This window comes from Lygodium microphyllum, chromosome 7, assembly GCF_053477565.2.
Source record: "Lygodium microphyllum isolate KBCC chromosome 7, Lygodium_microphyllum_v1.1.10, whole genome shotgun sequence".
Lineage (NCBI taxonomy): Eukaryota > Viridiplantae > Streptophyta > Polypodiopsida > Schizaeales > Lygodiaceae > Lygodium > Lygodium microphyllum.
The window spans coordinates 148,836,576-148,849,321 of record NC_141141.1 but is presented as its reverse complement, the minus strand read 5'-3'; the positions used below and the strand labels follow the sequence as shown (position 1 = coordinate 148,849,321).

The 12,746-nt window shown below is 42.0% G+C and overlaps 1 protein-coding gene across 1 annotated transcript in view; it reads left to right on the top strand.

Moving 5' to 3' along the window:
• The first annotated feature begins 1,233 nt into the window (after positions 1-1,233).
• The window catches only part of LOC148034072 (protein PSK SIMULATOR 1-like), a 207,740-nt gene continuing 196,227 nt past the window's right edge, over positions 1,234-12,746 (top strand). Inside the window, exon 1 of the mRNA XM_087682064.1 lies at positions 1,234-2,372. Coding sequence (XP_087538190.1) covers positions 2,097-2,372 — 276 coding nt within the window. The 5' untranslated portion in view covers positions 1,234-2,096. The remainder of the gene's footprint in view (positions 2,373-12,746) is intronic.

Here is a 12,746-nt window from a genome sequence, read left to right as displayed (position 1 = left end):
ATTATACCAATATAATATTTATGAAATGACGGTTAAAGTGAGTCACTTTGGCTAACAAGAAACTGATGTGGGGGTAACCAATAGCATTTTTTGTTATATTTACTTAAAAAAATCAAATTTTTAGTAAAATATATGTCACCACACCTAACACAATGTATGTAGGCATGCCAAAAAAGGAGTGTTTCACATTCGATGTTGGTGACACACACAAGTTCATAAAGTTATTTGTATTTTAACAATGCAATATATTTGTAGATATAAATTGTGCATCATCCTAATATCTTCATTCAAAGGCTGTTTGGACGGAAATGTTAAACCCAATTATTTCATCCTAGAGGGTAGTATATTGTAGAGCTTGCCATCTTAGGGATTTGATCTAAAGACCTTGCCACCTTAGGGATTTCATCTAGAGACCTTTCCAACTCAATAGGCACCCTACCAAGTGAGCAAGTCAAAGTTTGGTGGATGCGGCCAAAAAAGATATGGGAGAAGAGAGAGGAGTGAGTAATCGAGTGTTACAAATATCATACTTCCATAAATGAATGTAGTTTTTTGAGGAGGATACTTTGTTTCCTTGAGTTAGTCAAGTGAATTGTGGAGCCAAACGTTGCCGATGCATCGTGCTACCCAATCTTGGGTGACTTTGGACCTTTTCCCACTAGGCCAATGTTCGCACTTAGTTTGGGAACCCACTCGAGAAATCACATGGTTGCATGCTTCTAAGTTTGCAAGATGTTTGTGAATTGGGAATGCTTATGAACAATCAATGAGGGCATGGCCTTGAGTGGTTCCTAGTCAAATATAACTAGAATAGTATGGATTAAATAATTAGAAGGATCAATGTCTAATTGAAGTTCAAAATTGGGCATTTTTTAAACAGGCAAATGCAAGTTGGTTTAGAGCTGATATCGACTCACCATCAGAAAGGATGCATGATGCACCTTTCTGATGATTTTGGGGCATTGAACCAGTTTGATCCTTGGTTCCGCACCCGAAGCTGGTGCAAATAGGTCATTCGTGGAACTTATACGCGAACTACTCAATGCTCATGAGTCATACGTGGTGAGATGGGGGGCTGCATTGTGCAACTACGACCGTATACACAACTGGAAAGGTATTTACAACAAGGCAGGATAGGATGTATTCTGGGGGCGTGGGCCCAGGCCCCACACGTAGATTCACTTGAAGTAACAATTTTTAGAACACTCGGATGGCGTGACGAGTGTACCTCGCGGGTTGTAACTTGCGAGTCGCGATTCTCTGCGAGCACTGCTGCGAGGGACCGCGCTCTCTCTCACTCAGTGGGTCACTGGTCAGAGGACTGCAGGACTCAAAATAGTCCTCTTCATGCTTTTGAAAATTGGGTGGTGCACAGATAAACTGTATCTGCAAGCCTACAGATTGGTCTTCGGGCCGCAATCTTTTTTGTACTGCCCCGCCCGACTGGTTCTTCTAGAGCACCTTCCCTGACTGTATGGGTCTGTACTGTTCAAGCTTTGACCCGCCTTCAAGCTAATCCGTCACCAACACCTGATTCTATTGTCCATGCGTATGTCACACACGCATCACGAGGCGTAATCAGGCAGAAAGGCCAAGCAAGCACAAAACGAAAGAAGCGTGTCTCTGCCGCCCTCCCCTGTTCCTCCCCTGTTCTTGCAAAAGGACTCTCATTCTTGCTCAAGGAGGACATGATACGCTACGTCTCATAGGCCTGCTCTCCAGGCCTTTTCCAGTCAAGCAAGGGGGAGTTTTGCGACAAGAGGAGCCATCATCGGGCTAGACGTGAGCTTGAAAGGCCAGTTCAAAAGCATCAAACGCATCACATTCGGCTAGGTTTGATTCAGTCAAGTTGATCGCCCAGGCATTCCATTTAAAGCCATTGTTAGTCTTGCGACAGAGAACCAGCGCATAAGCAGACTTCTTTCTTGCATTACCAAATCCACTTGCTATCTGATACTCTCTCGCCTACGATCTTCTTTCGAAGGAGGCAGCACGTTCTTTGGATTGATGGACCTCCAGCTAGCCTTTCTGACTTGGCCAAGTACAAGAGAGTTATTGATCTGAAGAAGCTATTTCAAGTCTGAACTATTGACGATATGGGTGCTGTTCACTCTCGGAAAGAAGGAACAGCCATTGAAGCACAATACAATTCTTTTCCTTGGGAACAATCTCCAGTCCATCAGATATCATCTCAGGATGAAACGACGGTTGAGGAGTACAGGTTCTCGGGGCCTTTATATCCTATGGATGAGGATATAACTACTTCTGGGAATGTAGGATATTATACACTTAGCAACAGAGTGGCAGCCGGTGATGAGAAAGCAAAAACTGCAAAATCGAAGACTTCAGTTGCAAAGAAAGGAGCTGTCAAGGCACGATTCTTTCTTCTTCCTTTCTCTGGAATCATGCTGGAAGCCAACTGTGTGCTTTTGTAGTCTGAAAAAAGCTAAGGATTGAGATCAATGCATTGATCTCCACATCCAAAAAAAGCTAAGCATCATAATTATAGTAAATTAAAGTTTGACTATAGTAGTTGAATCATATTCAGTATCACATTTACATGTTAGGTGAACATCCAAATTTGTACATGATTGTGGCATGGATTAGTATAGTTGGATGGTTCTTTCGTACTCAACATTTATCTCCTATGTTACATCACAAAGATCCATAGGAGTGGATTATTGGATAGGGAAGCCACATGAGCAAAAGATGATCCTTGTGTTAAGAGTCTACATGAAGATAGGCAGTCAGTGTCCATGATGGGCTATTACTGTCAGACATGATGGACACTGATAGACATACACACGAAGTCCCAGTTGGAATAGAGATCCTGTAGGTTTCAACCCGTAGACACGGGAATCCACTCCCTCAAAACTTACACATCTTTTGGCACATTCCTTTTGGTAGTGGGCACGCTCATTGTGATCTTATGCCTAGTAGGTTTATGTTTACCCTTCTTGTAGGAATATTCCCAAACCAACTGTTTCTCGAATTTGTGATAATCCTGAAATGAGTAAAATAAGGAGGTTGATAGTTTCATGGCTCTATCCAAGGATGAACTCAAGATTCCCACTGACCCAAATAGTTTCAATAAGTTGTCTACTCCGGAGTAGCAATCACACTAGAACTTATAAGCCTCTGCAGTGAGGTTCATACTGCTTTTATATGATATATATTGGTTCACGACATCATGAATATCGTCAGCTATAGCTTTTACAGTCTTTCCATAAGATATGTGCCATCCTATCTTACTCTTCTGCATGCTCAAGGTCTTCCTCATCTTCCATGAGATCATCATTCTCATCCTCTTCAATGCTTTTTGGTGCAGAATCTTCATCAGGCTCCTCTTCCTCAAGTCTTTGACTCTCTTCTCTTGAACGACTTGATCCTATTCCTTGCAATTGGCATCTTCAAATCTTTGGAAACCTTTGTGATGGTAGTATACTGATTATTAAGACTGCTTTCATACACTAGTACATGGTCATCTTCCTCAATGGCTTTCGGTCTCGAATTGTGACTTCTGTTAAATCTCTCTTTGTTGCGAAGTCTAGCCTCTTTTAATCTCTGCATTGCAATCTCTATATCTTCAGGTCTTCTTTCTAACTAGTAGATTCTAATAGATAAGAGCTTTTCCCTGCTCATTGCTTCCTCCCATGGCAAAACACTCTACATATAAATAAGCTTTGCTGGCATCTATCTTGTAGTAGCATTGCGTGTAGTTCAATTAGCCTATAAAGCATGAGGAAGCAAATGTGGCCACTCTTGTGCTCTACCTTCGCATGCCTTTGCCAAAGATTTGACAATGGGAGGATACCCTCTTTCACTTTTACCGTTTCCTTTTGGATTATATACTAATGTCAATGCCGATTTAATCCCCAATCTAGAGAGGAAGTCTCTAGCTTCATTAGCATCAAGCTCTTCTGTCTCTGCAGTGGCTTTTCCAACACCTCCATACCTACAAAATACATCCTTTAGAAGAAACTTGCAAACTGCACTAGTGGTTTTTGTTCTCAAGGCCTAGCCCTCAACTTGGTTAGTTATGTTCTCTTGTGCAAGCACTATGTATCTCATTTACTACAAACCTATAGGTATAGTCACAAGATCAACAACCCACTTCTAACGCATGGGAAGAAGATATGTAGGATCCAAACCGTCTGTGTGCCTCATTGAAGAGTATATTTGGCACGTCCTACAAGGCTTCACAAATTGATATGCATCTCTGTAGATAGCTTTCCACCAATAACACTCGATCTTTTCGAAGTTGTCCCTACACCTTGGTGACCAAGACATAAGCTTTCATGAAAGTCTTTTGTAACCCGCAATTGCATAGCCTTGCCACAAACTACATTCAGTGGGGAACCTCTCTTTTTCTTTGGATGCTTTCACATAAAACCATTCTTTAAGATGTCCAATTATCTCTTTCAGCCAAAGTTTTCAAATACTAGCCCATTTGTAACCATTCTCCTTCATACTGTTCTTTTGCAAAGGTATCCACTAAAGATACATGACACATGATTAACTGAAGTGGCTGAAATTTCAGCCTCATCATCTTTTGCAAATAAACTTTTTTCATTCTTTTGCAAATAAACTTTTTTCATTCTTATACCTAGCTTTGGATAACATGTCTGCCATTGGATTCTCTTTTCCTACAACATGTTGAAATTTTGGATTCATTGATTTGATGTATGCAATCCATCTTAGCATAGCTATGTCTGGAGGCAAGCAAGCCGTCTCCACTATCATTGGGCTCCAATAAGATTCTTTATCTCACTTTAGGGTTGTCATAGCTATCCACAACTCTCTCTATCTGTTGGTATATTCTCTGTCTCTCATTCAATATCTTTGCTCCAAACCAGGCTGCATATTTGTTACCATCATCATCATCATCATCATCTTGTCCAATAGCCCAACCTATGCCAATTGGACTAGTATCAACAGTAATGATAATAGGTCTTTCATCTCTGTAATTTAGAGTACACGTAGTTCTCAATAGCTTCTTCAATTTTCCCATGGCCTTCACATGTTACGTGTCCCGATAGAATTTCTATCCATTTCTCAATAATTGATATGGATCATTTGGAATATGAGCAAAATGGGGTATGCAAATCAAGTAAAACACACAAGCACCTAAAAACCTTCTCGGTTTAGACACATAATAATAAGTCTCCTCAATCTTGTCTATGGCATTTGCTTTTGTTGGGGATGGCCTTCTTCCATAAGGCCCACACATATGAAGAACTATCAATACTTTATTCACTTCAAAAACTGATTTTTGACCCAAAAGTGTCAGATTCACTTCTTTAAGCCTAGCGAATATCTTTTCACAACACCACATTGATTGTTTAAGGTCTTTGCGTTTGTAACTGGGATTTGTGTGGACACGAATTCTGTGAAGGGTAGGTGTGCATGAGGGTAGTGAGGTGTGAGTGCTTGGGCAACTTGGCATTTGCTCCCTCCTCTTTTGTGGCATGTGGTGCCAAGGAGCAACCATCTCTTTGCCCCCTGATGCCACGGTGTTCTCAAAAGGGCCAAGGCAATTGGGCCTTGTGACATTGGTGTGAGTCGAGAGGACCCAAAGGGGTTGAGACGAGTCAAGACATGGGGGTGAGTCATGATGACTCAAAATGGTTTGATGTCGCATCGTGCTTCAAGGTAGTGTGGCACCCTGTTATGGTGCGAGATGAGCTTAGCATGATGAGCCATGGCAAGATGAGGCATGCAAGGTGCCAAGTGACCTGTGCTAGGGAGAAGCCCTGTTGGAGTCATGAGCCAAGAACGATTTGAGATGCAAGGTGGATATCTTGGTCCAAGGGGATCATGATGCGTTGAGGTGCTTTGCCGTGGTGATGTGATGTGGTGCATGGGGTCAACCCTGAGGGGCCGACCTTGTGTTATGGTTCCAAGGCGGGGAAAATCCCCACTTGGCTCTTATGAGTGGTCATCCCATGAAGGCTTGAGCCATGCAGGGTGTGTTATGGTTCCAAGGCGGGGAAAATCCCCACTTGACTCTTATGAGGAGAAGCTTCTACTATGTATGCTAAGGCATGAGGACCTTTCAAGGTGTTTGGTGCTGCGCATGAGCTCTAGGACCTTGGGTTTATGACACTCGGCAATATGAGTTGCCACAAACTTCCTACATCCCTGGTCATCCATTTCCTCATCCTTCTCTTCTTTTGCACGTCCTTTGATGGGTACATCATCCAAGAAAGGCATTGGAATATAACCTTTAAGCACTTTGATGTGGCATTCATCACGCGGGCCACAGAGTCCATAGCTCCTTGTGGCAAGGTACACATGCGAACTAAACCTAATGGAGTCTTCATTGTGGTAAGATCTCTACTCTCAAGTGCCAATTGAAACTAGTCATAGCCTGAATACAAATCACCCAATGAATATATGGCTCCTACAAAATCTTCAGCAAACTTATCTACAACTAATCTTGCTCCCACATTTCTAATGGTTACCTTGTTCATTGGCCGCATATCTTGTATGAATCTTAGCGTCTCATTCTTCTTCAGAACAATGAACCATTTGTTGGAATATGGAGGTGAAGAGGGCTCTTGGATTCCCATCCTTATCTATCTATTCAATAGATCTATCCATTTAGGTTAGTATTCCCTTGGAACGGGAATAGGTTGTAAGTTCTAGGGTATATGTGGAATCATAAAGATAATTGTGGGCACAACAACTCTTGGGTCAACACAATCTATCTCATGCGGTTGAAATGCAAAAGCCTCGCCATGCTTGGCTAGCATATCCTCAAAGCATTTCTCTTTGTTGATAATAGAAAACCTTCGCTTCCAACCCAACTCTTTGAGAGAATTTGTAGTAAATCTATGTTTGATATTTTTTGAATCCCTCAAGTTTGGCTGTTGAGAAGCCAATTTAATCAATTCCTCACTATCAAGGGACAAAAGCATTGCAATTGGTTTCACCTTCTTGTCCACTATCTTATACTTTGTATCCACCCTAACTTCAGCCCGTCATCCAAACATATCTCTTCTTGTTTCACGAAATCAACAATAACTTGAAACATATCCAAAGAATTCACGTGTATGATGTTGGACTCAAAACTCAGCTTAGATCTAAGTATGGCTGCAATTTTTGACACTGTGTTTGCATAAGAAATTCCATCATATGAATTGGAAATATATTCACCATTCTACAACAATTCATGTTCTCATGTTTTTTCCAGTCCTGCATACATATTGTGTTGTTGCCCTATTCATGTATGCAATGCTTTGGTAACACATGGAACCTTTTGTTGAAAATCCTATCTTGAAGAAAGAAGACCTATGCTTGAAGTCATAGGCAAAAGCTTTTCCCTCTTAGCACCATCATAGTCCCACATTATAGTGGTACTCATTGAAAACCTAGCTCTTTGAACTCTTTTGTATTAGGTGGCAGTGGGTAATCTTTGAAAGTATCTCTGTTTCTAGCATGTTTTACATAGATAGCTAGAAATTGCACAACTCTCTTTCCGTCTTTGCTCCTGATCCGCACATAAGTTGAATCATCATCCAAAAGCATTGTCTCCATATGCATAGAAGTAATTTAAGGCTGTCCAAGTATTATAGGATAAGAAGAAGAATCCTGCACAAAGAAATGATGTTTGTCTTGGACATCACCTATAGAAACCTTCACATTCGGGCAGGCGGCATACAACTCTTGCTGAGTTATTGGCTGCTTGCATTCTCCATCCATGGTCAACGGCCATGGGTCGCTTCCCATTTTCATATAAACTTCTGACCATGACATTAATTTTTGACCTATGGTCTATGAGAGCAACACATGGAGTCTCAAGATCTCCAATTTTCACTACTCTCTCTCTAGTAGCGTGGGCCCAATGATTATGGAAATAATGGCTTTGAGATGTCATACCTAAAGCCTCATCATTTGTATAATGCATAGGCTGCACACCCTTTACTGTATTACTACAAGTCACTGTCTTCCCAGCTTTTGCTTTGTCAACAATGATATTTTCAGCTTCTTTACAATCATTTTCAGCACCTATCTTCTTCAAAAATCACATGTATACCTAACAAACCTATTTTCTCATCACTCTGTATTATAGCCTGTGATTGCACCCCAACAAATTCTTTCTTTTGATAATAGATATTCTCTCCTCATGAAACTCCTATTACTCGTTGTGTGTCTTGTGTGGTCATCTCTTGCCTGTGAGCCTCAGTTTGAGTCAAATGAGGACATTAGGAGCTTTGACATTGTCTTTGTCTGTCATTTTATGTGTTTTAGGCACTTTAGATGGAGGGCACATTAGTGCATTTCTTTTTGGGCACTTTTGGCTGTCTTGGGGGCCCACATTTTGGGTGTGGCCATTCTATTACCACTTATGGCCCCAATTTACCTATACATAGGCAGCCTGCCCTCCCACTCGCATTATCCATCATTGACCCTTCGTGATCACCTAGCCCTCCTCATTCTCCCATCCACATGCTATCATGTGGTGCCCACAATGATGTGTAGAGTTGTGTGTTAGAGCCAACTGTTGCAGCCCTGTACCTTTAGCCATTACAGTCACATTGTTCCCTTTCTCTCCTATGTTCTCTCTTTGTCTCCTCTCCGTGTTCACTTTCCTCTTTCCATCATGCACTCTCACATGGTATCAAAGCCATGCGTAGGAGCTGGAGATTACGAAGAAGAGCATGCTGCCTGCAATAAATCCAGCTGGGCGTCATCCATAGGTGTTGAAGACCTTGTGTTTTGGATGCGCACTCTACCAGTGTTGGGCGGCCTGTTTCTTGCCCTCTCCAACCTGCATTTTGCAGGCGCAGGTTGCATTTTGCATCTGGGCACATCTTTCCAGGTTGGGTGGCCTATTTGTTTCCCTTTGCAAGCCCTGTTTGTTGCATTTTGGGTCTGCCTGTGTTTGTCTCTTTTGGGGTGGTCCTTCATGTGCCAGGACAGCTGGCTACTGTCCAGACCTGCGTTTTGTGTAGGGTCCATGCAGCTCATTGGCCGGCCATTCTACAGACCAGGTGACCATCCTATAGTCACTAGGCGGCCATTATTTAGCCTGAATGACCCTATTACAGACCTGGGCTTAGGCCATAGAGCATAGGAATTCTATAGACCCTATAGACATTGGGCGTTTGTAGAAATTGGGCGGCCATTCTACAGACCAGGTGACCATCCTATAGTCATTGGGTGGTAATAAAGCGTAGGAACTGGATAGTCATGAACAGGGCATGCTCTATGCTGTTTGTAGTAGAGCTCCCTGAGCACCTTTGGGCCGAGGGTGTTAATGTTGAGCCAAAATAAGCATTACATGCTGAACCACCTCTTAAACAGCCCAAAAAATGCTTAATTAATGAAAACCCTAGAATGGGGTGTGACTTGAGAGAGTTTTAAAACTGTGCGTGGTACGGGTCTTGAAACTTTCTATAAATAGGTAGGCTGCCCTCCATTTAGCCCAATCTTGTTTTCACAAGCTTCAAGCCCTCTAGCTTTGCTGCCTATACCTTGTTTGCGGAGGACATCTCAATCGAAGTCATCCATCGTTGTCTACATCAGTTTGGCCCCTGTTTCCAGCTAGGCGACAACTGTTGATTGCTGCATTGTTGTCGCAAGCTTGTCCGTGTCAGCAAACTGCTGTGTTTGCAAGCCCTAGCTATCGCCTAGCAACCTGATCCTAGTTGTCGCCATTAGTTTGCTGCCTACATTTAGTGTGTAGGCTGTTGCCACATCATCTGCTATCTGTTGCCATGTCATCAGCTGAATATGTGTTTGCAGTTTTCTTTCTCTTCTACCTATGTGACACTAATCCAATATCATTTGTTTGCTATGCTTGTTGTTGTCCAATACTCCGAGGTTGCCTTGTTGCGTTTCAGGATCTGTCAGGAATACGACGCACTCTTCCGCTCATTACCTCTACCTTCGTTCTCCAAACACGAGAGCTTGGGTTATAGTTTTCATTCCTTGTATTAGCTTTTTAGTATTTGATCATTCATCCAGATTTCCATTGTGTTCATTGTCTTTGAGTTACCTTAATCGTAAGTGTGTTCTTTTGAGTTTATGCTTTGTCATACACATTCATTTATGTTTTTGCCTTAGGGTATTTCTTGACATGGTATCAGAGCAAGGTTCTCTTTGATGAAACTTCAGTCTTTGATTTGAAAGCCTTCGCAAGAAGCAGGAACAACAGGAGGCAAGATAACTTTGAACACATCCTTACCACATCATGATGATGCTCTCAAGCCTAGCACATCGACGCACGAGATGGAGTGGGCTTCACAGCTTGCTCGTCTTTCTAAAACTAGCCTTCCTTCTTGGAATGGGTGGTGAGAACCTAATTTAAGAGTTAATTATAGCAAGAAATAAATGCACATAAAATGAAATACACACTTTACCATAACATTCTTGATCTTCAAGAGAAAGTGCATCAGTAGCAATTGCCAGCTTTCCAAGGTCAAGAATATGTAATCTCCATTACCAAAATGGTCTCCAATGGCTGGGAAATGGCCCCAAAAGCTGGCAGCAACAGTCCAACACCTCTTCCCAACAGCTCCAAAATGAAAAAATGAGATTTCCCTCTCTCTTCAGCCCTATTTAGCCTTTCCCCCACTTGCATGGGAAAGTTTTGCTAAGTGGCAGCTTTCTTAATCCATTTTCAACAATTTCTAGTCATTTAATTAATTTTCAGAATTAATTAATTCTGAAAATTAATTTGGCCCTTAATCCATGCCCAGAAAATTGACATTGCCCATCAAAAAATTAATTGGCTAGGCCATTTGCAACACAAAGTGGTCCCATGCGTTAATTGACCCTTGGACAAGCATTAATCCATTAATTAATGCCTAGTCCCTAGTGTCACCAGTGACACTTAATGGCCAATTAATGACTGACACCAAAATTAACTTAGAATCTAACAAGTGTAACTTGTTACAACTTTTGCCTTTGACACCTATCTTTTTCACAGGGTCCTTCGGCCTTCAACTGTGGAAAAGTAGCTTGCACCTCACATGTGCAATACATGTGCATCTTTTAATTGCACATTTGATTAATCCTTTAATCAAATGTCAATTAAACATAAGCAAAGCCTCAAATTTTCACGTCCTCGTGACACCTTCCCACATGGTCGGAGAGTTTTCGGACTACCATGGAGTCCATAGAACATATGAGATCTCATGAGCCGAACAGGATCTCATCCTCATGTATTGAGCCAAATAACAAATTGAAGGTAAATTTGAGTTTCCCTGTTAGATTTGATACACTGGTCTAATAATTTTATAGAAAGGACGAAAGCTTCACAACAGACGGGCCATCTTGACGTGGAAATTGGCATGGAATATAAGCGATTATCTTTATCTTTATCTCTTTTATCTTTTCCATACACTTCTCCACCTCTATTCACTCCTATGCTAGATACGTATATTACTACTAAATCTTTTGACTTTACTCTCTTTTCCACAAGATATTGGTGATGCTTATGGTGAAGGAACTCCTCATACCAAGTATTGGTTCATAAGCCCTTGAAGAGGATAGATTTTTCCAACTGCACTTAAGAAAAGGTAATCAAAAGTCGCAAGAATCTTTGGCGAGTGGTTCTTCTTAATCTCTTTCTTTAGCTTTTGCATCTCATGGTTAATTTGAGTTTGATGAATCATCTTTTTCATCATTTGCATTTAATGGACAAAATGTTGGGAATAAAGGCCCTCGTGCCTTCTAAATGTGCTCGGGTGTGAACACACCCTTAGCACTTGTACTTTCATATATATATCTATCTAAAAACCTAAAGAGGTACACTTGTCATTGTACCCAAAAAAATCGTAGTCACTCTCCTCACTACTCTGCATTCTATCTCTCTCACTCTCTTTGCTGCTAGTAAGCATTGCGTGTCTCGATCCTCTCTTTCTTTGTCTCAACAAACTGGTATCAGAGCGGGCAAGAGACAACTCACATGTGCACTGTCTCAAGACAGTTGACAGGTGTGCGTAGGCTTAGCAGGAGGTGCATGTTAGAGTCAGCAGTCTAGTGCTTGACGGAGGCAGCTGGACCAGCGGGCACGTTTTCTGCAGAAGGCGGTCTGTTGGAGAAAAGGCAATAGTTGCTGCTGGAGAGGTTAGGCGAATAGGCGATTGCCTTGATGAGCAGTTGACGGGCTGACGAGTGTGCGACAGGCTGGGTGAGTAGGTGATGAGCTGGACAGCTTAGTCACGGGACCAGTGGGACGTGACCAGCAACGCGACTGCACAGAGACTTCACTGGTGCTGAAGGCGGGATACAGCGGGCGATAGGGCTGCAACGGCGCAGCAGCTGATGGGACGGGCGGTGCTAGCCTTGACGGACCAACGGACCCGTCATCCAACCTTTTTTTTCTCTTAATTTTTTTTGAAATTCCTCTTCCACTATCGAGGTTTCGCGCATGCAAGCACAAAAGATCGGATTTGTGCAATCTTGGCCGAGAAATTTGGGGCTTTTCCAGATTGAGTGCTGTTCATGCAAAATTGAGGCATTTGCGTCAGAAATTGCAGACATTGTGTGCATTTGAATTGGGGATTTTGCCTAACTTATTGAAATTTTTGCTCATCTGAGTGAAATTTCTCAACATTGGGCCCATAAAATTTCAGGCTTTTACTGTATTGGTGAAATTCTGTTCAACCGAGTTAGATTGGCTGACATTGATGCACATTTGGACTCCAGAAATTTGGGGCTTTCACAGAATCTTGTGAAATTTTGCTAATTTTGCCTGTTTTATGCTTTTGGGAACATGTATTAATGCAATCGTG